Source organism: Paroedura picta, chromosome 10 (assembly GCF_049243985.1).
Source record: "Paroedura picta isolate Pp20150507F chromosome 10, Ppicta_v3.0, whole genome shotgun sequence".
Classification (NCBI taxonomy): domain Eukaryota; kingdom Metazoa; phylum Chordata; class Lepidosauria; order Squamata; family Gekkonidae; genus Paroedura; species Paroedura picta.
Genome location: NC_135378.1, coordinates 33,320,461 through 33,346,160, shown reverse-complemented (window position 1 = coordinate 33,346,160; position 25,700 = coordinate 33,320,461). Strand labels below are relative to the sequence as shown.

General features: G+C 42.3%; 1 protein-coding gene across 3 annotated transcripts in view; it reads right to left on the bottom strand.

Annotated features, from left to right (window-relative positions):
- Positions 1-25,700, bottom strand: part of TUSC3 (tumor suppressor candidate 3) — a 141,832-nt gene that overhangs the window by 21,765 nt on the left and 94,367 nt on the right. For 2 of the 3 annotated variants that reach the window (XM_077302083.1, XM_077302081.1), the window contains exon 7: positions 7,885-7,948. In XM_077302083.1, coding sequence (XP_077158198.1) covers positions 7,885-7,948 — 64 coding nt within the window. Of the gene's footprint in view, positions 1-7,260; positions 7,394-7,853; positions 7,949-25,700 lie in introns of those variants that run through there. The other variant, XM_077302082.1, reaches the window with a different exon arrangement.

Sequence of the window (25,700 nt, the reverse complement as noted above, 5' to 3'; positions counted from 1 at the left end):
GGGGTAAGCTGGAAGCCTAGGCATTCAGCAGCTGTCTGAGTTGCCTGATGCCATCTGAACATATCAGCCCAGAATCCAGTTGTGAGTGCTGAACAAGGCAACTTTCTCTGATAAACAGTTTCACTGAGAAATTTGTGGCATTTCTATGTACTAGAATTATTCTAACAAAACAGAACAGCGTAGGGACTTTGCCAACTGACTGCCTTCAATATCAATCCAAGTGCATCATTCTAGTAGGAATCTGAAGCAGTAAAATTCTTGTCTTAAAAAGGGTTTTTTTCCTTTAGGAGGCCACCCCAAAGTCAAGCTTTGATGAAGCCTGTATGTTTTTGATGATCCATGCCACTGACATTCTATCTATAGCTATCAGATCCGTGAAGGTAAAGATTTTTAAAATCCATTTCAGTCTAGTCCAGCTACAAAAGGCAGAGTACAGAAATACAGCTAACTGGATGACAGACTACTGATTTTCAGATCCTTCCTTTTCAGCAAGATAACACCTGGGCTATTTTGAAAGGTGTCAGTCAAACCAGCTGGAGGAAATAGGTTTTGAAAAGCTTGAAAATGAGAACTTCAAATAAAAGTTGAAACAAGGATGTACAATTATATATTTTTTTAAAATCTCAAGTATGTGGACTAGAGGCGATAAAACACTGATTTGTTCTCAGGAGCAAGACATATAGTGTTCAACATTTTGGAAAAGTAAGGGCAAGAATATACCCTTCCTTGATAAAATTTGTTTGTAGGAATAAGCTTATTTTCCAAATCCCTATCCCTTTTTAAATTTCACCTAGTCTCTTCATTCTTTTACTTAACCAAATGGATTATTTCCCATTCTGCCTCACCCTGAAAACTTTTTCTTATTTTTTTTTAACCGAACAAACCAGGAATAAACTAAAATGGAAATCCAACCTGAGCAGAAAGCTACTGCCATGTTAAAATTGACACAACAACATCCAATTAGATAAACGGTTTTCCATTTCTGCTTAGCTACCAACATATTTATCTGTGTTAAGTGTATTAAGTGAAGAATTAATAACAGGGGGAAGAAAACCCCTGCAGGTTATTGTAAATCCCCCTTAATAACAACTTCCAAATTATCACTTGCTGTACAAGCAAATACATTACTTAAAATGGAAAGTCTTTTGATAAAGAAAATATTTATTACCCAAACTGCATTAAGTAGAATGTTTTTGCAACAGCAAGGATGAAAACAGTACAGATTAGAGGTACTAATCTTCAGTGTTCTCGGGTGAGGAAACAGAAGCCAGTATTATTAAAAGCTTATGGTAAAATAAGCCTAGAATTGTTGCAGGCTTGTGGTCAGGTGAAGAAATGTTATCTAAATTCTAACACCACGGGTGCATGTTTGAGTGGGTGGGGGTCAGAGAGGGAAAGATTAATTTGGGATTCCTCAAGCTTCATTTTAAAAACATCTGAAGCATGGGAAGACTTAGAACAGATAAACTATGAATGGGGAAGGGAATAATGTCACCAGCTTTGACACTAACATCAGCTACGTGTTGATTGTAATACGTAGCCATTAGATGTTAGAAAGCAAGAGTTAAAGTTGGAAGAAAACTACCCAGGCAGGGAAGTAACATTGTGAAGTTCTTGTTCCAAATATAGGACTGTGTTCTGAATCCTCCATCATATGAAACCAAACAAAGATGCCTCTGCAAACCTGGATTAGTCCTCATACAGACAGTTTCTTTCTTCTTGCTAGGATTTTTTTCTGAACACAAGAAACCAGCTGTGTTAAAGAAAAGGCTCAAACAGGAACCTTCCTACTGACATTCTAGTATTATATCTGGAAGAACCATCTTCTCCCATATCCAGCTGTCGTAGCACTAAACACCAAATAGAGAGGAACTAGTAAGCATTACAATGCTGTAGCCTTTCCCACCTACTGACCACAGAGACAAGAACATACATTGCCCTTGCCCTCAAGTCTTTAGAAAGCCTCTCAAACAACACTGGTGGCAAACAAATACAATTGCTTTATGTCAGCCTCCTCAAAGAAAAGTACCTTGAGCTTCAATAAGCTTACTGAATGCAGATTTCTATCAAGCTGATCATTTTAGTTAAACTGAGAATCATTCAGCCCATTGTGAATACATCTCACCTTCTGGTATGATTTATTGGTGGCTTTAGGGGGGGGGGGAGAAACTCAGGGCAGCCAAAATATTGATATAAGCCTGCCTTAAAAATACAAACTATTATTTTGTGAAAATTACATACAGGCCCCTTCAGGCAACGATCATCCAACTGAGCTGGTGACAAATCTGTTTACAGTACATAAAGCTTCATTCTCAATTGCACCTGATAACAAGCGACTGGTGCTCTTAGGAAGCAAAACAGGCCTTTGCCAGTCGAAGACAAATGAGAACAGATGCTGGGGGAAAATGGCACTATGCTGTTATTATAATGACAGATTAAAAGCGATCCAAATCTAAAAACAATTCTCAAGCCGCATTCAGTGTTCATTTTCTTCTCCTGGAAATACCTGTCCTCAGATGCACCGCCTAGAAAGAAAGCCCGTTTGTGGAAGCCATTCTGTTGCCAGGAGGAAAAGTCCATATTTTGGCAGGTTTTGCCTTTCAAATTTTGCTGTGAAGTGGGAAAAATGCCTTATAGTAGTCTCATTATCCTTTAAGCAAGCTTTAGATGGACCTAAAATGAATACGCTTTGACAGAATTAGCCTGGATTTTCTCTGATGTAAATGAGACAGGCACGATGCTCAGCGTTGTACAGACACCTGCTAGAAAAAGACAGGAGCAGGAAGGCGAACCCAGCAAGCTCATGGCAACAGGCTTTGATAGCATAATTGGAGGACATTTGCAGACTTTATGCTACACTGCCTGAGAACTGTCTTTACAAAGCATGCTGTTAAGGAAGCTCTAAAGGGATGGTAGATGCTGGTACTATCAATATGTTTTCCTTTTGAGCTGGACAAACACCCAAGATTGTCACCACAAAATCCTGGTGATCCATGTAGAACAGGTGACCCAAACTGATACCTTTCCTGATGCCTGTCAAATGTTTTTAGAAAGTAGGTGTGGCCAGCTGCAAACTTTGCCCAGCAAGACTTGAATGGCCACTGAAAATCTGATTGGCTATGCAGATTTTTTTTAAAAAATTACTCTGGCAGCAGTTGCCAATATAGCACAAAGATTTTCACTGTGTGACTGAACATAAGCTGGCTCCACCTTCTGTGGTGGCCATTTTAAAGCAGTCATTTTCTGGCTGAATTCCAAAATTGTTCACTGTGTCAGAATTCCAAAAGGGGGCACAGGCTCAAAAAAGTTAGTGTGGGAAGGCTGATGTAGAGAAAGCCAAATCTGAATCTTTTCCAGTAAGCACTAGTGCCATCGCACACAGCAGGTTATCATTTGCCTCCACAATGCTAATGTTACTCCCTAAGGATTCTCAGAATCAGTTTAAAAAAGGAGATAGAGAGAGACAAAAGTCTTAGTAGGATGGCCCTAAGATTGCAGGCAACTCAATAGGGCTGGGGTTGTGGCTCAGTGAAAGATCATGAGCTTCACATGCAGAAGGATTGAGGCTCAATCCCTGGACTCTCCAGTTAAAAGTATCAGTTAGGAGGTGATATGAAAGACCTCTACTTGAGATTTTGCAGAGCTGCTGCTATTCGATCCAAGGCTGTGCTAACTGTCATGTTCAACTGTAACTTTGCCTCAGAACCCTGACTGAGCTTGGTTGCCATGTAATCTTCCCCTAAGAAGAGTCTCCAGTCTGATTTTCCCTTCACTTATCTGAAGACATGGCTCTAGAAATCTCATCTGTAACCACTATGCCACAACTCCCAAAGGTCAGTCCTCTCCCACACTCAACGGACATTCAAAACCACAGGTTCTTAACACCCATATCTCCACACCCTTGCCCTCATTTGCCAACACACCACCACAACCTCCCACACAACACATACATTCAACCCCATGCCCTTACAGACTGCACAACTTCTCCCCTTTCTCTTCCCACTGCCAAGCTCTAGTGCCCGTTGTATTCTTGGATACAACGGGCTTTGCCCCTAGTATGTGTGTGTATATATATATTATATATATATATATATATATATATATATATATATATATATATATATATATATATGTGTGTGTGTGTGTGTGTGTGTGTGTGTGTGTGTGTATTAACTTTTTTTCTGACACACATGAGATACACTCTCAGCACAGACATATATAATAGCTAAGAGTGGTGAGCCTAGGCATATGCCATAGGAGGTGGTCTCCAAAAAGTCTAAAATTTACATATATTGGTTGGAGCCATAATTTACAGATCCCATTCAACCACTCAACTACACTTTATAATGAGTTTAGATATTTTATATAGAGTGTATTGTCACAGTTCTGACCACTGAGGAAGACCCAGTAGAGTCGAAACGCATTTGGTCTTATGCGCTTTTAAAGTACAGGTCACAAGGAATATCCCAGCAGAATAATAAAATATAATAATCCAGTTCAATGAATAAAGAAAGAGTAAATGACAATAATTCATCAGCAGAAAGCAACATGGATATTAATCCCTGCAGTTTAGCGCACAAGGGCTTGTTGTAATACAACATTTTGTCCCAAGATCTACCTGCAAATCACTAGCTGGCTTCAAGGGAAGGATGACAGGCAGGATACTTTGAAGCCACTAGCTCTGGGATGCCCAGGAGGCAGGACTGAAGATGAGGACTTCCTCCCAGGGGAACAGAACTGCCTTATATTGTCTGTTTGTGAAAAGCACTCTTGTGAACAACTTGAGCATGGCACCAACCAGCTCACAAAAAGGAGGAAACATAACATTAAGGAAGCCCTTTGAGAGCTTACATAGCAGCAGAATGAATTCTAAAATATTCTAAAACATTCGTCTCTGAGAATGAAAGACATAACAAACTCACAAGATGTTTACATTAAGGTCATCCTGTTTTTCAAGAAGAAAAGAGATTTATACATAGCTGACAGAACAAAACCATTTCTCTCTCAGGAACAGGATAACACTTTTGACACTTGAGACATACAAATGTCAATCCCTTGGGAAAGTCCCTTCTAGAAACACATCTGGCTACCCCCTGAGGAACTCTGAGCAAGTTCAAACAATTGGAGCTCTTTCCTGATAACCTGGAAAAAGATGAAAAATGATATTGATCCCACTGATGGCTCAGATAAGCCTCGACTCAGTTGCCTTTGTTTTTGCCCCCAGGAACAACACTGTTCTACAAAAACCCTTTAGAAGTTCAAGAAAGTTGTTTAGGGAAATCAACAATCTGTCATGTTCCTTTCTTGGAATAAACATATAGAGGATAATAAAACACAATAAGTCTTCCATGTTTAACTAATAAAGAGCCCACATGTAAAACCTCATACCGCTCGCAAAATTTCTTTGCATTCAAAATCTATATCTGACTGAAAGGGGGGGAAAGATGCCCCCCCACCAACAAAACTCTTGAAGGTCTCTTGCTGCAGGGTAGACTGGGACAAGAGATAGTTGTTCTGTCATCCTAACTACAAGGATATTAGGGCAAGACTACAAGATTATTAGTTGCAAGAATGGTGCACCAGAATTGTTAAAAATAACCCGAAAAGGATCCCAGCAGTGTATAGCAGTTGGAATGTCAGACTGGTAGACCCGATTTTGAATTCCCCATTCTGCCATGAAGAATGCTAGGTGCTCATGGGCAAGTCCCAAACTCTCATCTTAACTGGTCTCACAGGATCGTAGTCCTGATAATAAAATGGAACAGGGGAGAACCATGTTGTGAGATGACTGGGTTCCCAGTGCAAAGGCAAGAGGGTGACAAACACATTGATTTCTTGGAGGTATCTAATAGTTTGAATGTTAGAGTTTTTAATTGGAAGTGCGTTTGTCTATGTGTGAATTCTTTTCAGGATTCTGCAAAGAGTTAAATACTATTTAGAGACATCGTTGAAATACTTCCAAATATTTGTTTGCTTCCAAATATTTGGTGAACATGGGGTACTTTCATTCCATGTCCCTAAAATATCTTGCTTTTCATCTTTCGTAGGGCCTATTCTCTTAAACAATTTCCACTAACTCATATTGGTAATAAGTATGAAGTAAATTTATTCACTAGAAAGACATCCCTACTGCCGAAGGGCAATGCAAAAGAGTTCTTCATCAATGAACTTCAGCCATATTACTCTTCTAGTGTACATATGGGGACACTCAGCATTAACAATGATATTGCAAAATTGAACGCTGCCTACTTTTCTAAAAGAACATCCCATACACAGAGTCCTCAAAACCAGAAAGAACGTATCAGTCTGTTCTTGGGCAGAACTCTCCATGTATGTCAAAATCCAGTGAAGCTATAACATTGAAGTGTATGGGCATGTACACATAAAACATCAGTCACAACCTTCAATTTATGCACTATACTTCTGATATATGCCTCTTAGAGGAAGACATCAGACAGATTCAGAAACCTACCCACCCTCCAAAGAAAACTCCTCCCCAGAATGTATATATATGTATGTCTATATCTGCCTCATCTGCCAGGCATTTGGTTGAGGCCAGGATATGGAAGATCTGGCCCCTCCCCCTATCCCTATCCCTTTGATACCTCTGGTGCCTTTACATCTGTCTTTACATCCTTCTGGGCCCCTACAGCATACAGCAGTACCTAACAGCTTGGTGGGAGGGAGGTTAGAGGGGATGGTTAGGGTGGGTGGAGGGGGGAGTTATGTCTGGCTGTATTAATTTGCTGTTGTGAGCCACCACAGGCTAGCTGGTCAAGGAGTGGTGGCACAGAAATCAAATTAATCATCATCCTCATCATCCTCATCCTGTAATATTTTGTCATGAATATTAGATTGGCATTAATGATACCATGATCAAATGCACAATCCACTTCCATCTATGGTATGACAAATTCTTATTAGAGAAATAAGATGATTACAGGGACTATGCTGCATCTCTAACACACTAGCTCACATATTTTGTTCAAGATACATGCCTTATCAATGAACAAATTAAACTCTTAAATGAGAATACAGTTGACACTGACCAGACATACAAATTCTGGACTAAACATTGTAACTGTGTACTTCTACTCCACAATCTGCCTAATGTGCCATATGATGGTGTACTTACTTGAAATAAATCCTAGCCATATGATACACCCATCCCTTCTGAACAGCAGGCTGATTATGCAGACAAGCTATACACATATTAAGCCTTACAGGAGTATCATCCTGATCACACAACAAATTGGTTTAGATCCAGACTTGACATTACCATAGGAATGATTGTCTGTGGAGTGGGATTCTTCTTCCTCCCCTTAAAGTGGGACCCCCAGAAAATAATTTCAGGTTCATGTCCAAGAATTGGGATCCAGTCCATTCTATACTCCTGTGAGTGGGGATGAAAACATGTGGTGTGTAATCTTAAGAGTGCTGTGTGCAGAATCCATAGTATCCAGTCCTCTGGCAATGACTGATCGATTGAAGTTTGTCAAAAGATAAGCTAACCAGTTTACACCTTGATCCTCATCATCCTTACTGATACCATGCATTGACTCCTGCAACACTCAAAAACATTTCTGACTACTGACATGAAAAACTAAAAACAAATAGCACAGTGCCAGAAAACAAGTTAGAATTTAAAAGATGAAGCAGCTACATAATAATAATAATAATTTAAAAGCAAGCAGACAAAACAGACAGTAAAAAAGGCAGCTGAAGATTTCTCCACCAATAAACAACAACAGTATGGCAACGAATAAACAGGAAAATGCAATCACTGTTCCAACCCACAATGATATTCAGTGTCAATGCAATTTCGTTTAATAGTGGACTCTACGTTAGCTTGCCTTGATCCATCCATCAACAACTGAAGGATACTCAGGAGTAGTATGATGTGAGATTCAGCAACAAACTGGGCCTGGCTGCTTCCATGGATGTAACTCTGAGGAAAAGAGAAGAAGAGAAATGGATAATAAATCACTTTCTGCAGAAGGTTTTAAAGGACACAATTAGAACTGATGTATTTGGGTGGAATTAAAAACAAAATCACCCTGGTAACACAAAGAACAAAGAACAAAGGAGCATGTACAGCAGACTTAGGAACACAACAGTAAACTAACACATGCTTTCTCCAAGCAAAATATCTGAAAATGCTGGGAATAACTTTTAGGGCAGGGCTCATGCTTTCACACCCTATCTCTGCTGTCCCCAAGGCAAATGCTACCAAACACAGAGCAGGGGATGATGAGGTGAACCCTCTGATTCATCAGGCAGCTCTTGTGGTTTTAAAGCACTTTGGGTGAGAGTGCTAGAATTTATTTGTTGTTGTGATTCACACTGTAATCTATTTCTGATATTATCAGGGAAGAAAAGAACCATTTATTAAACCATTTAAAAGCAAGACATTATAGGGGTCCAGACTTCTAACCACTAAACCAGGGGTCTGTGTTCTTTCATAACTACTGTATTTGCCGGCGTATAAGACGACCCCTCAACATTTCCACTCAAAATACAGTACTATGGGCCACTATGGGCAACTATGTCTATCCCAGCTGAAGTGCACCCGGCGTATAAGATGACCCCTCCCCCCCTTGGAGGCATGTTTTTCAGGGGGGGAAAGTAGTCTTATATGCCAGCAAATACTGTAAATAAGCAAATTTTGCCAAAAGTTTAACAAGAGCATTTAATGAGAGCATAGAGAAGGCATATGAGTCTTTGGCAGCCTGTGGCCTCCCCTCTAATAAGGACATACTGGGAGAGGCCAATCAGTCATCAGAGGATTTGGGTCCATGTACTCTTCATGAATAGAGGAGTGAGCTTGCAACGAACAGCCTAACATATTTACTATTCGGACTGGTAGCCTCTATAGAGATGATGCAGCTAGTATAGGATCAACTTGTCTGCAATCTTGCCAGGTATCCCACCCATTGTGAGGCCTGTTTTGTAGCCATTTTTGTTACTTGGCCCTTGAACTGCTCTTGATTCTGCCTTCTGGAATGCATAACCTGACCTTGGACTGCTATCTCACTTTGCCTTTAATTGATTGATATTTCAGTTTCTATACTGCCACTCCAAAAATGGCTCATGATGGTTAACAAAGCTGTCCAAACAATAAAACTCTGTGCTGTACATTTGGACTGCGACCCAAGTACTCCTTAAGAACCAGCTTGGTGTAGTGGTTAGGAGTGCCGAGGTCTAATCTGGCAAGCCGGTTTGTTTCCTCGCTCCTCCTCCACATGCAGCCAGCTGGGTGACCTTGGGCCCACCACAGCACTGATAAAACTGTTCTGACTGAGCAGTAATATCAGGACTCTCTCAGCCTCACCTACCTTACAGGGTGTCTGTTGTGGGGAGAGGAAAGGGAAGGTGATTGTAAGCTCCTTGGAGACTCCTTCTGGTAGAGAAAAGCAGCATATAAGAACCTCTTCTTCTTCCTCTTCCTGCTGTTAGACACTGTGGTTCTCTCACCTGGTGGCCAGGACAGACAGTGAGCCACATTTGGCTCTAGAGCCACATGTTTCAAACACCTGTCGTGAGCTGTAATGTGGCCCCTAAGTGTTCCTTTTCTGATGGCTCTCCTAGCTGGGATAGTTCTCCATGTGACCGCACTTTAGGCTAACCATCATCTTAAGGACATGTCTTCCTTGCCTCCAATCGACTGGTTCTGCATGGTTTAATGTTCATAAATATTTCAGTTCACTCAAGCAGCATTCATTACATGCCAACCCCTCATCTCGCACTCTTGCTGAGCTTCAATTATAAAATGTCCCTCAACCATATGCCTCATCACAATCTGCAGCCCACTCATTCTCATTTATACACACTACAAGAAAGGGGAAGGGGGAAGCCAGATCTTATTAGTTGTCTCCAAAACAGCCTTAAAAAAAATACACCAATGTTAAGTCATATTGAGGTTTCTCTTTTCCTGCAGAACACTTATACAATCACTGCGAAATGCACTAAGTTCTCTGGGCCATTCCGAACCAGGATCTATGTAGCAAATTAGTTGCGGAACGAAAAAACGCCATTTTAAATAGTAGAATTCGTCGTTATGCATACCTGCTTTTGTAGTAGAATCCAGTTGCGTTTCTATCGTTTCCCACAGGTTTCCAGTCTCGGCAAAAATCGCTAGCCAGGAAGCGATATTGCCGAGCTTTGTCCCACCCCTGGCCATCAAGCAGCCAATGGGCGGCCGTTATCATGCTCCCAAAAAGCCCCTTTCCCTTTAAGGAAGGTTTTAAAAAAAAACACACACGTTGCAACGTTGTTTCGCTGCAACGGAGAGACCCATCTAGATACCAGGTGGTGTTTGAGCTGCCGTTTCATCGTTGCCATGCTCCCCCAGAGTGAAAAAAAATACGCCCCCCTGCACGGGCGTGATTTTCGGCCAAAAATACAGTGAAAATAAAGGGAAAATAAACCAGGAAACGGGGCTGTGTGTTGCTTTCTGCTTGGTGACTTAAAACAGCTCTGGGGAGGGACTGCAGCCAGGGAAGCCTCGCTGGGTAAATGAAATCAACCCTCGCTGGGTAAACGAAATCAGCCATGCTGGGTAAATGAAAGCTTGCCGGTGCGTTGATCTCCGCTCGCTCCGAGAAAAAAAATGGTGATCGCTTCGCCAGAAGATCAGAGGAGAGAGCTAGGGGGAGGGACTTTGTTGGAACCGCAACAATGTTAACGCACAGGTCTTTATCGCTAGTGTTGCAGATTGGTTGCAAGAATGTAGTGCTTTCCGGAGGGTGAATCCACTTTTGGGGATTTCCCTGAAAGCACTACAACGAAGCGCTTTTTGCGGATCGGATTTCAGGAGTGTTGCAGATTGTCAACGACATTATGCATAATAGCAAAACAGTAGCGATTTCAATTTGCAACCATTGTGCAATTTTGAATGAGTGCGGAATGGACCTCAGTTTTCAGCAGCTCAGGACGAATTTGTCACCAGAGGACACAAAACATCCAACCTCTAATGGCTTCCACCTGAGACAATCACCACTGGAACGAACACACTACATTAGTGGCATGGTCAGCTCATCAAAGTATTTCCCTTACGGTGCCCGGAAGCAGCTTGCTTGGAATGACCTCAACGACGGAAGGGGGATTTAAATCCTACCCCAAACAGCAGCGTTTTCTGCGCAAGTGCAGACAAAGCTCCATTCCGCTGGGCAAGCAGCAGAGTGAGTGAGAGGAGTCACATAGGCTGATGCTACTGAGGTGGTGAAGCAGCCGCATGGGCGGGGGAGTCACCACTGACACTGCTGCTGAGGCAGTGAAATGGCTGGGCGGTGGGGGCAAGTTCCCATCTCTGCTGCTGTTGAAGCAATGAAACCGCTGGGTGGGTGAGTCACCATCACTGCCCCCATTGAGGTGGTGGAAAGACTGAGTGAATGGGGGAGTAAAGGAGTAGAGAAATAATTACTGCCTGCAGCCAAGCCCACATTTGCCACTCCCCAGCAGTGGCATTGTTTGGGGTAGGGGAGAGGAGGGACTGTGTACTCAACAGTAGGCAGGGGAGCCAGAGAGAAAGGATGATGGGAGGGAGGATGGAGAAAGAACGAGACAAAGTGTGTACGTGTGTGTGTGTGTGCAAGAGAGAATGACAGTAGGAACTGGTGGGGAAAGAAAGGGATTTAAGGAGAAATCAGTGACAGCAGTTGTTCTGGGATGTGAGAATAAGAGGCAGACCGACAGCCCTTTGTGGGAGATGGAGAGGAAGAGTTACAGGAGGAGTTGTGGGGAGGGAAAACAAGAGAAACAGTGACAGAAAAAGTGAGAGATAGATAAGGGGTGAGGAGGGAGGTAAAGTAGCTAAGGGAATAATGGGATAGCTGCTCCTGCAAATTCCTGTGGGTCCCTTCTTGTGAGGGTGTATGATATTTTCTGGAACACCTATCATGGCTAACAACTGTATGAAAAAAATAGAAGAGAGACAAGCCCTGCCCTCAGGCTTACAATGTAAGTCAATATCTGAGAAAAGGTGAATGATGAGGAAAGGCAGACAAGCCAGATTAGTTTAGCAATTCAAGTCTGATGAAGGGAGTTAGCTACTTATGTTACTGGCCAATCTGCAGTGATTGAAGGAATGAGTTCAAGTTCTCAGTTCTGCTGTTTAAACAGGATTGCGACCTGTTGCATACTGCTCACATTATTTCTCCATCATTTGTTCTTTTAACTTCTCCCTGACAATAATCTTCTGGTTTCATGTACAACAGCGACAACTTCCCAGCCCTTATTTTAGACTGGCATTAGCAGCACACAGAAGGGGATTAAGTGCTTGGGTGATCATCCCCTAAATTACAATTTGTAAAGGTATCTAAATGGACAAATTGCGGTGGATACAAACTAGATCCTACCAAAGCAAGCATTTAGTAGCTTTCTTTCCCAACATTTGTAATCTGGGCAGCTTTATCTAAACTTGCTCATCACTAAACTACACTCCTGTTTTTGTTGTTGTTGTTGTTACCCCACTCTATTTCAAATAGGAACCCCCCCCCCCCTTCCTCTGTAAGCAGAAGCCTCAGAGCAATGGTGTCAAATCTCAGGTAACCAGAAGGGAAGTTCACGAAAGGATGGAAATTAACAAAATAATTAAACACCTTCTGCTTAGTCAGTTACGGTATCCATACAGTCATTAGCATCATATAGTTACATGGCACCTAAGCACACAGCAATTTGTCAGAGAGAGAGAGAGAGAGAGAGAGAGAGAGAGAGAGAGAGAGAGAGAGAGAGAGAGAGAGAGAGAGAGAGAGAGAGAGATCTCAAAATGTAAATCAGACCCTGTAGGCATAATGCTACAACTTCAGGAGTTATAAGCAAACATGCTGATGTATGATTTTGGCTGAGCAAATTATGTTTTGGTTTGAAGAAAGAAGTGCCAAATCTTTTGAATTTACTGTCTGCTTTACACACTAGCTATACCCTTCAAGGAACTATTACTAAGTAAAGAATTTGGGAGCATATCAACAGTCTCAACATCATTATATTCCCCTGAGAAATAGAAAATGTAAGCTCACATCCACAAGAAGATTTCAGGGCTGATAGGGAAACAAAGACAGCTGAATTAGATGACTGTCTGTCTATAATTGTATGTTATATTTGTATTATATTATATAGTATGTATGTATGCATGTATGCATGCATGCATGCATGCATGCATGTATGTATGTATGTATGTATGTATGTATGTATGTATGTATGTATGTATGTATGTATGTATGTATGTATGTATGTATAAAACAAGATTATTATATACTAGCCGTTAAGCTTGCTGCGTTTTTAAATGCAGTGGGCGCTAGCGGGGGGAAATGGGGAGCTGCAAAGAGTCCTGGCGGGGCTTCAGCCTTGTTGGAGGAGCGGAGAGTGTGGGGCGGAGGCAGGTAGGCGGGGATTCTGCGGTACCTTTAGGGCACCATGCGGTCGTGTTGGAGGGGGGGGGGGCTGGAGTACAGTGACCAGCTGTGGACAAGCACCGTGAGGACCCAATACAGGTGCTGTCGCCCCTGAAGAGTACTGCCTGCCCTGACCCTGGTGTGCAGACTCTGAAGAGGTACACCACATGCCCCAGCCGGCACCGCTACCGCACTCCAAGATGTGGGCATCGCGGCCTCCAACACATGGCAGACTTCCCCGTTGCGAGCACCCAAACCCTCTAGGGGAGCGTCCATGGTGTATTGTTCCCGGCATCGGGGAGCCTCCTCGGCGGCGGTGTGGCTATGGGCCCCTTGCTGCCATTGCTGCCAGTGGCTGCTCCCTGTTTGCGGCTGTGCAGCGTTTTCCCTGCTGCCTCTGTCGTGGCGCTGCGGGCCCCTGCTCATAGCAGGTGAGATGTGTGTGCCACTGTGGCACTCTTCCAACCGCTGACTCCCTCGCTACTCTTTGTCGCAGGGGGCCTCTGTCCACGGGTGTTGCGTGTTCCCCATGGTGGACTCCTTTGTTGCCGCCGCCTTGGCTGCCATCGCATCCATGTAGCGAGGGCTGCGGGCATAGGAGCCAGGTGAAGGGTGTCTGCATCCTCTATTGCGTCCGCTGCCCCCACAACCGCCTCCTCCTCCTCCTCTTTCTCGCTGCTGCCTCCAGGTCCAGGGAGGGCTGGGCAAATAGGGCCAGCGGCATCCTGCAGGGCCGCTGAGTCCCGGTGTCACATCCACCACCCTCACCACCACCTCCTCCTCCTCATCATTCTTGCTGCAGCCACCGATCCAGCAAGGGCTGGTCAAGTAGGGCCACACCCTGATTGGCCCCATTCCAACTTGGACACCCTGGATCGACTCCTCCCCCACCGGGCAGTTTCCCAAATATTAAGAGGAACCACGGATAAGGATAAGGGTCAAAAATCATTATAAACTATCAAGGAAATATTTCTTCCCAATGTCTCATTCACTATAATCCCCAAACCACTTTGTACAAAATAAATATTTATTACCTCAGTCATTTTAAATTTCAAATTTAAATTTCTAATTTCATAACCAGTATAATTTACAGCTATATTTTTAATTTGATCACTCCTACGTACATATTCCATATCTCTTCTTTTCTACGCATTTACTGCAATATTCAATACACCTAGCATTTAAAAAAATCCATCTCACATTGAAAATAAGGATATTTTATGTTCAAAATCAATTTTTCTTATACCTTCAGATTCAAAACTTGTTCTCATTCTATTTCTGCAATATAATTCGCTGGTCTTCAGAGATTATACTCAAGGTCTTCTTGTAACAGATGTGTTCCCTTTCCAAATCCACTTTAGCAATCAAAGGCACTGCAACGACATGTCACAATGGCCACAAGGCCCGGAAGACTTCAGACTTCACTCAGTACTAAAGGTCAATGCTTTAAAGATCTCTTTCATATAAAACTGCAGCAGATAAGAAGATTTCATCTCCTAATCTTGATATGTGTGTGTGAGATGCCATTTAAAGCTATCACTGAATCTCATAAAATGGACTTATCTCTAGGGGGCTTTACTGTAACCTGTTGAAAAGAGCTGTAGGCTTTTTATATTGCTTAAGTACCAGGTGACCTATTCAAAATCTGGGTTCCTTGATAAATACAAATGATAACGCATTTCAGCACGACAGTATTCTGAAGCTTATATTTAAGTCATTCATTTAGCAAGTTTATAGCAAATGTGCATTTTTCCCCTTTAGGGAAACTTGTTTTTAATACATTACAAATGTCAAATTAATATAACTTTCTCCTGCATGAAATCCATCATAGACTTTTAAAAAATCATTCTTCTTTCCGGAAGACAACTGCAAAAGAAACCCAAGAACGGCAGAATAACAACTGAGGAAAACTGTTCACCTATAATTTCTGCATTCAGCAGGAGATCCAGAGCCATGGACATTCTGTATTTTATCAACTGTATTCTAGGGCAGAGTGATCCAATTTCTACCACTTCACTGGTACTAGAAAGCCATCAATAACTTCATTTGATTTGAGTTCATTTGGAAGCAATTTTATATGGTCAGATTTTCAATTTATTTACCCTTATCCAGTTCATCACTGACTCCGGCTAAGAATTCAAGGACAAAGCTGACAAGCCACAAGTTTAAAGGGAAAAACTGGGCTGAGCACGGTAGAATCTCTGCACAAGGGACCACTTGGGGGTATCATGGCATCAGGTGCCACTGCTTTAGGCAGGCAAAACTATAACATCCTGAATCCCTTTTTCCTTTCCTATTGGAAACTGCCTATCTAGATAATTGTGGAGGTCTCCTCTGTGGTTATGTCTAAAACCATATAAGGCTGAAACCAAGTCTTATATATACAGTCAGATATATACCACTAGGCTCGGATGCAAGAGTTGGACAATGAAGAAGGCTGACAGAAAGAAAACCAACTCCTTTGAAATGCAGTGCTGCAAAAGAGTTTAAAGATACCGCAGGCCACCAAAAAGACAAATAAGTGGGTATGAGATCAAATCAAGCCTGAATTTGCACTAGAAGCAAAAATGATTAAACTGAGGCTGTTGTACTGGAAAAGAAAATAACGCTAGGAAAAGTTTAAGGCAGCTGGAAAAGACAAAGAACCAGCATGAAATGGAATGACTCAATGAAGGAAGCCACAATCCTAACTTTGCAAGACTTGAGCAAGAATGTTAATGATAGGATGTTTTGGAGGTCATTAATTCATAGGGCTCCATAAGTCAGGAACAATTTAATAACACATCTATCTCCCTCAAATCTGAAGCATTTGTGATCTTACCAGCATAACTCTTCTCCTTTCCTCCTTATAATTACTGTTCACATATGCCACGGTGGTATGTGAACAATTTCACATCAGTACTTTTAAGTAAAGGCGATGACTTTGTCTTCTGAGCTTTCCTTCCAGAAGTTTAATGTTAAGTGCACTTATTATTGGCTACTTCCAGCTCCAGCCTGAAATGAAATCAAAGAAGCTGGCAGAGACTGTAACAAAAAGATTTGTGGGATGGAAAATGCAGGAGGCAGAGTTTGGTGAAACAATCAGGGGTTGTTTTTTTTTTGTTTGTTTCTTTCAAACTTCTGCGCATGCTTTTAATCTATCAAAGAAGTGACAGGGATAGCATTTCAAAAAACAAAACTGCCATTTTTCACTGATCTTTTAAGTTGCTCACTAGGTGGATGCTGGCAAATGGTGGAATACGGAGTAGAGGTTTATTTTCCTAGGAGGGAGAGGGGAGGGTCCATCAAGCTTTTTCAATCAATTCTCCTCCTTACTATGGTCCCTGACCCACATGGCTTCATGATCACCCCATGCCCTGCAGTTCATACAATCTCCATCCTGGCAGGCTAGGTTGGTTTGTTATATTTATTATATTTATATGCCACCCTCCCCAAAGGCTCAGGACGATTTACATCAAACAATACAAATAACTCAGTTTATAATAATACAATAATAACTATAACATTATGAACAACATAACATTGAGGAGAACAATAAATCAATGCTTACTGATGGTCCCGGTGGGTGGGCGAATCTGCAATGATAGTTGTAGGAGGAAGGCTGATGGGGGCTGATTGGAAGAGGTGGTACTGGTCGACCTCAACCAAATGCATGGCAGAGGAGCTCCCTTTTGCAGGCCCTGCAGAACTGTTTGAGTTCCGTCAGGGTCCTGATCTCCTCTGGGAGCTTGTTCCACCAGATGGGAGCCAGAATGAAGAAAGCTCTGGCCATGGTTGAGGTCAAGTGGGCTTCCTTGGGGCCAGGGATCACAAGGAAGTTAGAACTGGTTGACTGTAAGGCTCTTTAAGGGGTATAGGCAGAGAGGCAATCCCTTAGGTACACTGGGCCCAGACTGCGTATGGCCTTAAAGGTGATAACCAAAACCTTAAGCCTGATCTGGAATTAAACCGGAAGCAGAAGTCCAATCTAGAGGTGACCATTGCATGGATCACTGTAGCTCGGTGTTCTGGGGCCAAGTAGGGCACTAGTAAAAGTGGTAAAATGCTAGCCGCTCTACCGTCGTGATCTGAGCCTCCATAGGGAACCAAGAGGCATCAAAAATTAAGATAAATGAGAAAACAGGTATACATATAAGTAACAAAAATTTTGGCTTTGTTTCAGTAGGAAAGAGGGGCTAAAGGTTGAGCTAAAAGCTTTATGTAAAGAGACCTCTTTCAAAAATGATTAAAAACATTATGGGCACTTTCACACATGCTAAATAATGCCATTTCAATTTATTTCAGAGACTGTTTGCAACTGGATTTTGCTATTTCACATAGTAGAATCTGGTTGCAAAGAGCATTTAAAGGGCTTTATTTAGTGTCTGCAATGTACCGCACATGTTGGATAGTGTCAATGTGCTGCTGTAGTTGGATATTCCTGGATGAAACAGGAAAATCTACATCTAAAGGGCTTTATCCAACGTGTGCGGAATGGGAAAATGCCCACTGGCATAAGAAGCCCTGGACTTTGCGAATGGTACTTTCTGGGTAGGCGATTCTATTCCTCATCCTGACTTTGATTCCACCGAAGATTAATGAAAGTGGAACATTCTGCCCAAAGTTTTCAAACCCAATAAAATCAAATGCATATTTCTGCAAAGGCAAATTAAGTATTTATCTGCTCTCCTGGACTTATTTAGCACAGCAGAACCAGAAATGGTATATACTTTACATACTCTCTCTAGAGTAATCAAGGATAGCCATAATGGATTAAATTTTTAAAAATTTCTCTGAATACTGCATATGTTTGTGATCTCCAGAGTGATATCTGTCACGGTTCAGTGAGACACTTACATTAAATGTAGATTGCACTCATTCCTTTCTCCCCGTTAAACTGTGTAAATAAAATAGAAAACGGTAATTGGAAACAAGACCTGAGTGAGTTACATTTTAGTCCTCAAGGCAATTCAATTAGCTCCAGCAATAGCCCACATTAAAATTTAAACATGATTGCATATTTTAGATGCCACAATGGTCTGTAGCGCTGCTACCTGAATGAAGCAGCATGGGTTTCATGCTTCAACGGCTTGGTACAGGTGGTAGGAAAAATAGTCTAGAGATGTTTGTATGTGTGCGGGGGGGGGGGGGAGGAAGCGTTAATTAAACTTCATGTAAATTAATAACATCATATCGTGGCAGAGCATTTTGGCAAAGTTCAGAAAAAGTTTTTGCTTTCTAAAAAGAAGAGTGGAAAGCTGTAAAAACAGCACATTCGAAATTTACCAAGCCCAGCCTTTCTGAAATGAAAGTTACTATGAGCATAAGGTTAACAGCCGTTTTTCAACCTTTTGAGTGTGGAGGAAACCCTGAAATATTCTTCAGGCTTCAAGGAACCCTGGAAGTGGTGACATTTTTTTTAAAAAACTGGGTGCACAAATAATATGTGTGAGCTATCCATCCATCAATCGATCATTTACCATTTCCATTGTGGAGATAGACTAAGTCTGTAGAGCAATAGAGGACATCTAGGGATGTCAGCAGCTATTCAAACTTCTGGGAAAGGTCATGTAACCCAGGGGTAGTCAACCTGTGGTCCTCCAGATGTTCATGGACTACAATTCCCACGAGCCCCTGCCAGCATTTGCTGGCAGGGGCTTGTGGGAATTGTAGTCCATGAACATCTGGAGGACCACAGGTTGACTACCCCTGATGTAACCCTTGGGGACCTCTCAGATAACCTGTGGCTTCTCCAGAACCCTGGCTGGGAATCCTGGATTAGAATCACCAGCTATTGTTTTGCTTTTTTGTGGCAACTCACATTGATTCTTCAAGGGTGAAAAGCCATGAGCTGGGCTGCAGCAACTCTAGCAGACGTTCAGCTGCTAGAACTGTGTATGGAGGAAAAGCTGGACAACAGCCTCTAGGTGTGAAGTGTGCTGAGGAAAAAGGAAGTATTGGTGCCACGGGACCAATAGCTACTGCTTCTGCCAGCCACTGGCACAGATCCTCTCACTGGTTAGAATAGCATCTTGCTATAAATTCCACAGTAATTAATGCTTAATAATTTGTTTAAGGCATTTCTATCATGTTCTACAAGCCCGAACTAGCTTAAAAGAATAAAAAACAAGTTCAGTTAAAAGCCAGCTCAAAATTCAAAGCTAGGCATAGCTTCAAACGGTAATATGTAATTTGGCCCCTAGTGAGTTCATGCTCGTGGATGAGAACAGAACTGCAGAGTTCCCAGTTTTCACAATTGCTGTTATTCAAAAGCTAATGCAATTTGCTTTTGACTAATGTAGCCTCTTCAACTTGATCTTAGGGGTACACTGTAATGGCTACTTATTACATAGCACAATGGCTGTAGCTGCTGGGGATTCAACTAAGTGCTCACTTCACCAAATATATTTAGTACCAATTGAAACTACCACTTCCTCTAATGAGCTCAGGGTGGCCTGTATTGGCCTGTATTGTTCTCCTCTCCTCCATTTTTCATCACCATTCTGCAAGATGGAATGTATGGGTGTGTGTGAGGCTGGCCTAAGATCACCCAGTGAGCTTTATGATGGTAAAGGTAAAGGTAAAAGTATCCCTTGTGCAAGCACCAAGTCATGTGTGACCCTTGGGGTGACACCCTCCAGCGTTTATGATGGTACAAGGTTTTAAAACTAGGCATTTATCTCTTTTGCTGTATCCTGGCTCTGCTACAATAGGACAATTCTTTGCTCAGGAGACCATTCTCAACAGTAATCAGATAGGTGGTGGGAAGAAATTGTCAGGTCTTCTTGAGAAAAGTTCCAAAACTTTGGGACAAGGTATCACATGGGGGCATGTGTGTGTGTTAGTGTGACACCTATATGCTGTTGTTGTCAGCTATTCAATCGCATCTGACTTTTGATGATCCCATGGCACAGCTGACAACGATCCTGCACCACCTCCCTCAGTCATGCAATGTTCTGGCTGGTGTCCTATATATAGCAGCAATCTCCAGCACTGACATAGATCAGTCAGTATTGGGCCGCGGCTCCAGGCTATTTGCTAAAAGTGGCCATTCAGGTCTGAACAGCCGTCCCTTAAGACTAGCCCTCCCCCCACATTGGGCCTCAGTAAAATTGTCAAGCATTGACCGGTCCCAGGTGATAAAAAGGTTGGGGACCACTGCTATATAGGGTTTAGAAAACTGTTTTAAGACCTGAAACGGATTGGGCAGGAAAGAGAGAAATCAATCCATTTCACCCTCACAGCAAGGCACATATGCCTGTCTGCTGTGACGCCAAAATGGCTACAAACCATTAAAAACTTTCATTTTACTTTCTTCCATTTGGAAGACGGGAAGCAAATGAAGGGTTTAACTGGCTGGAAGCCATTTAACACCTCCATTTTGCTTCCCTCCAGATGGAAGGAGGGAAGTGAAACTGAGGGATTAAATGGCCTGAGTCCAAAACCCAACCAGACAAATTGTCCAGGTAATGTTCAGAGGAGGCACCTCCTCCAACTCTAGGTTGGAGGGAGTGCACAGACCAGCCAAATTAATGATGGATTTAAGGTCATGAATCAATTCATGTCTATCCCTAGTCCCAACCACCTTGAAACAGACAATCATACGGCCACAAACTAAAGAAGAGTCCTGACCTAAACAACTACTGTCCCAACATTTCAGTTTTGGGAAAGATACTCGAGGGGGTCATGGCAATGTTGGAACAGATGGATCATCTAGACCTATTTCGATCTGGATTCAGACCTGGGTTTAGGGGTTTGGTTTCTCTGATCGTTGCCAGGACAGGGAGCAGTGTGTCCTTGTTGATTCACCTGGACTCCTCCATGAAGTTCTATGCCAGGGATAGTCAAACTGCAGCCCTCCAGATGTCCATGGACTACAATTCCCAGAAGCCCCTGCCAGCAAATGCATTATTCTGTTACATTATTCTGTTATATGGTTACATTATCCTGTTATATGGTTACAACCACTGTTATTAATTACTGTATGTTTTAACGAAGACTGTTTCATGTATCGTTGACTAGTTTTAATGTAAACCACCCTGAGCCTTCGGGGAGGGCGGTATATAAATCTAAATAAATAAACAAACAAACAAACAAACAAACAAATAAATAATCCAAAATGCTGCTTTCAGGGTATTGTCAAGAATGGGATACAGGTAGAATTCACCCCAGTGCTGACTACAATGGCTGCACATTTGTTCCCAGGCACAATTCAATGTTGTTTCTTACTTCTACTTAAAAGGCTTGGGGACAGGACACTAGAAGGAACATCTCCTCCTTTCTTGTCCAGCCCACCAGTTAAGGTCTGCCCTAAAACTCTCCCGTTCACCTAGCCTTTCAATGAAGGATTGACTATTTCTACTACATTTTAGTTCACATTAAGATGCTCAGTTGTCTGCGTTTTTATACTGGCTGGATTTCTTTTCTAATGCTGCATTTTAATTAATATCTTTTAAAATGTTTTGTCTTTATTTTGTACGCTGCCTCAGGCAGGTTCCTGGAGAGGCAGCATAAACATAAATAAATGATTAGGGTAGTAATAGAAGGAGAATAAAAATATTTCCAAAACAATGAATACAGGGAAGCTCTGGGTAACAACAAGGTAGCCATGCAATATCTTTCACATATTCCCCCATTACTGCTGCCTTCTTCCTGCCTTGGCTGAAGTTGTGGCATCCACAGAAGGCCCTGCCCCAGTGAAGACTCTTCTTGGCATGCCTTAAAATCATCTTGCTGCTAAAGAGCAAGCGTGACAAGACCCAGAGCCCTACACAGAAGGGGCTGCCGTCCCTCTTAGACTTCTGCAATTAGGTAAGGGCTGTGGTATTTCTGCCTCACCTCTTCCCTGCCACGTTTGTGATCTCTTTCCTGCGGGAGCCTTTTCAACCCTTTCATCTTCATCAACCAGCACAAAGTCAATCACACACAAAGCTGTAATGCTAATGAATGCACACTGAATACCAATCGGTGACCCTAAGGCGTAGCATCTTATTTACCAGACACCAGAGGAGGAAAGTCAAATGGAAACATCACAATAGCATTGCAGGCTATCTCGACTGTCACCAGAGAGCATGCCATGTTTACATTGTTCCTTTGAAGGAAATGCCTGTTGTCAGGTTCTGCAGCCCTAACAATACTACCTTCATTACATTAGTGGGAGATTTGGTTTTGTCTCCACAAAGGGCTCTAATTGTTGCAAACAGACAAAAAGCGACATTTGAGGCAAGCTGGGCCCGAGCCCTTTGCCAAGTCACCTTTAAACAACATCCCATGAAAAGTTCTTTTCCTGATTGATCCTTCTTCCAGCTTCTGCTGGCAATCGCTGTTTGAACACACACACACAAAATACCCTCATTTTAGCACCTTGTAATAAATGCTTCATAGGAATGTTCTAACCGTCTCCCAAAATAGCAAATGCTGGCAGAGATTAAACAACAAAAGTGTTCAGGGAAGATTTTATTTTTTGAGGGGGGGGAGGGGTGCTTAACTTTTCCTATCTTTCTCCTTCCCCTGCATTGTTATCCAGCTGAAAGTTCCCCTTACAAACACCCTCATGGGGGACAGCAGGTACTTAAGACATAGAGTTGGAAAGAAGTGAGCCGGACAAGTGCTGCCCTCATGGTTCTCTGCTGTATTCTTCTTTTATGAAGAACTCTCCCCTTGGAAGCTAAGCAAGGTTGGCCCTGGCTAGTGTTCAGGTAGGAAGTCCAGGGTAGCAGTATAGAGGCAGGGAAAGGCAAACCACCTCTGAACGTCTCTTGCCTTGAAATTCTTGTGGGGTAGCCATAGGTCAGCTTTGACTTGATAGCCAAAACATTATTGTTATATATATGGGGGGGGGGGATGAGCAGTTCAGACTGCTAATATTTTGATCAATGTTTTTCAGAAGGAACAATACCTTCCCAACTAGGAATTTCATCTTTACTGTCCTCTCATTTTAAACTGTATTATTTCTGGCTCATTACAAGGAGATTTAACATCCTGGATTTCTTTTCTCTGATTATCCAGCCTACCCTCTCATGCAGCATTTCTATCTGAAATTTTACATTTTCTTTTTGGCATGCAGAAATATATGTGAAACTAGAACAGTTACCCCTGTCATTTTGATTTTGGGGGATTTCACTGCTTCAAAATTGGACGCATGTGACACTGAACTTCTGCCGCTCTCTGAAGCTCTCGTTTCATGATGTTTATTTTATGGGTTTTAATTCGGCTACTGCATTGCACTGCTTTGGAATATGTATATGGGGGAGCCAGCTGGCCATCCAGCCAGCCCTGTAGCTAAAGGGAGCAATTCTGATTGCCCTCCACAAGGCTCACATGACACAAAGGCAGAACTGCTGACAGAAGTTTGCAAATTCCAGAGGAGTGCTTGCTGATGGTTAGCTGATTGGAAGACAATATCCGAAATTTTGTATCCAACTCAAACACTCAACGAAATAAATGGGATGCCACTGTAGCCCGGAAACACTTGCTGCATTTCGAAGTTACGTTATGCAAAACAATAGGGAGGTTGTGATGTAACTTTATACAAGGTCAGAAGGGCAATTGTTGTTTCTCTCAGTAATAATTGCTGCTGAGGCAGGCCCCATGAATCCAAATTAATTTCCTCTTACCTTAATTGCTTGATAATATCAAGAAGGAAGAGAGAAACTCTCTCAGTATTTTGCAACCTTGTCCATTCTAGCCTCGTGAGACTCTAGGATCATTAATGAAGTACTCATCTCCCTTACTCATCTCATTCGTGATCCTGGGAGACCTCCTCTTCAAGCATTTGCAAAGGCCCGGAATTTGTGCACCTGGCTTCCCATTTTGCTTGCTGATTTTTCAGGCGATTTGGTAGGAGGTACTTGGCATACAGGGGGCACTCAATTCACCAAGTTCACCATTGATGAAAAAAGGGTTCACTTTGGCAGCCATGGACCTAAGCATTAATTCCTCTTCCCCCCAAAAAAAGAGTGTTTCCCCCCATTATCTTCCAGGTAGCCACATCATTCCCTTAAAATATCTACTATGTACTGTTACATTTTGTTTCTTCAGACAGTGAAGACAAGAGTAGCTGGTAAGATCTGGCTATTTACCAATGTCATTGAGGGTATGTTAATGTCCTTGATGATGTCAGCTCATAGACAAAAGTTTTTTGACTAAATGACAACACAGACAGATTTTTTTTTAAATAGCAAACAGGGCTGCAGTAAACATGACTGAATAGGACCAAAAGGAGTAGGCATGGGAAGCAGCCAGGAAACATTTTTCCGCTACCACATCTCCCTTTTGTTCTGAAAACGTTTGATATAGTAGAGACCTAATTTTAATGTTTTGGTTTTGCCCTTCTTCCCCAAATTAGATTAAAAATCCATTAGGCTACCCTTGCTATTTTATCTGTTTTGTACCAGTTTACTGCTGATAAAATACCAATCTATGTGCCACGGGTACCACCTGGACCTACAAAGTCAGGGGTGAATCCGATCTCTTCATGTGGATCTGCAACAATGAGGTTGATTCCATCCAAAACAAGCTGAGAGACACTTTGGTTGATATTGCAATCACCAACAGTACCACCATCTTCTTTGGACAAAGCTTCAGTTAATTTGTTTTATCCAGCCCATGGTACCTCATCCTTGGAATGCCCTCCTCCCTGAGCCTTTCCTGGCGCCTACTTGAGTCTTCCATAGCTGCCAGTCCAAAATATTTCTTTGTCTAGGCTTTTAACTAAATCAGTGTATTCTTACGGATGTTTGCTTAGTTCTGTTTCAATGAATCACTGACTTCAAATATATGTTTTGAGTTTCGCCTTTGGTGTGAATTAGGCAAGATAATAGAAAGAGTATTGGGCATATTGATGACACCCAGAAATTTTATGTATATGTTAGGAAGCATGGCAGGATGGTGGACAGAGCAAGAGTCTAGTGCAGACTTTCTCAACTTTTTTAACTATTGAGAAACAATCTTCAGGCTTCCAGAAATGGAATGAATGTGCAGAATATGGTTGGGAAGCATAGCTGTTACACACCCACCTGGAGCCCCTCCTCTTCACACCCCCTCCAGACCCATCATTGGCCATTTTAGGAGGGGTGGGTCAACATGACCATATGTGGTCATATCACAATAAATGTTTAACATACACACACAGAGACACACATAAATAACTCCCACCCATTCAGGAAACCCTTCCAAGGACAACAAGAAACCCATTGGTTAAGTGTAACACAGCACACAGCTTCAACCTGGGTGATGGGGAACAAAGGTTTTTTCCTCAAAGAAGATTCTGCTTTGTAGAGGGAATGGAAATGGCTGGCCTGTGCTCTCTTAGAGAGGACTTACCTTGTA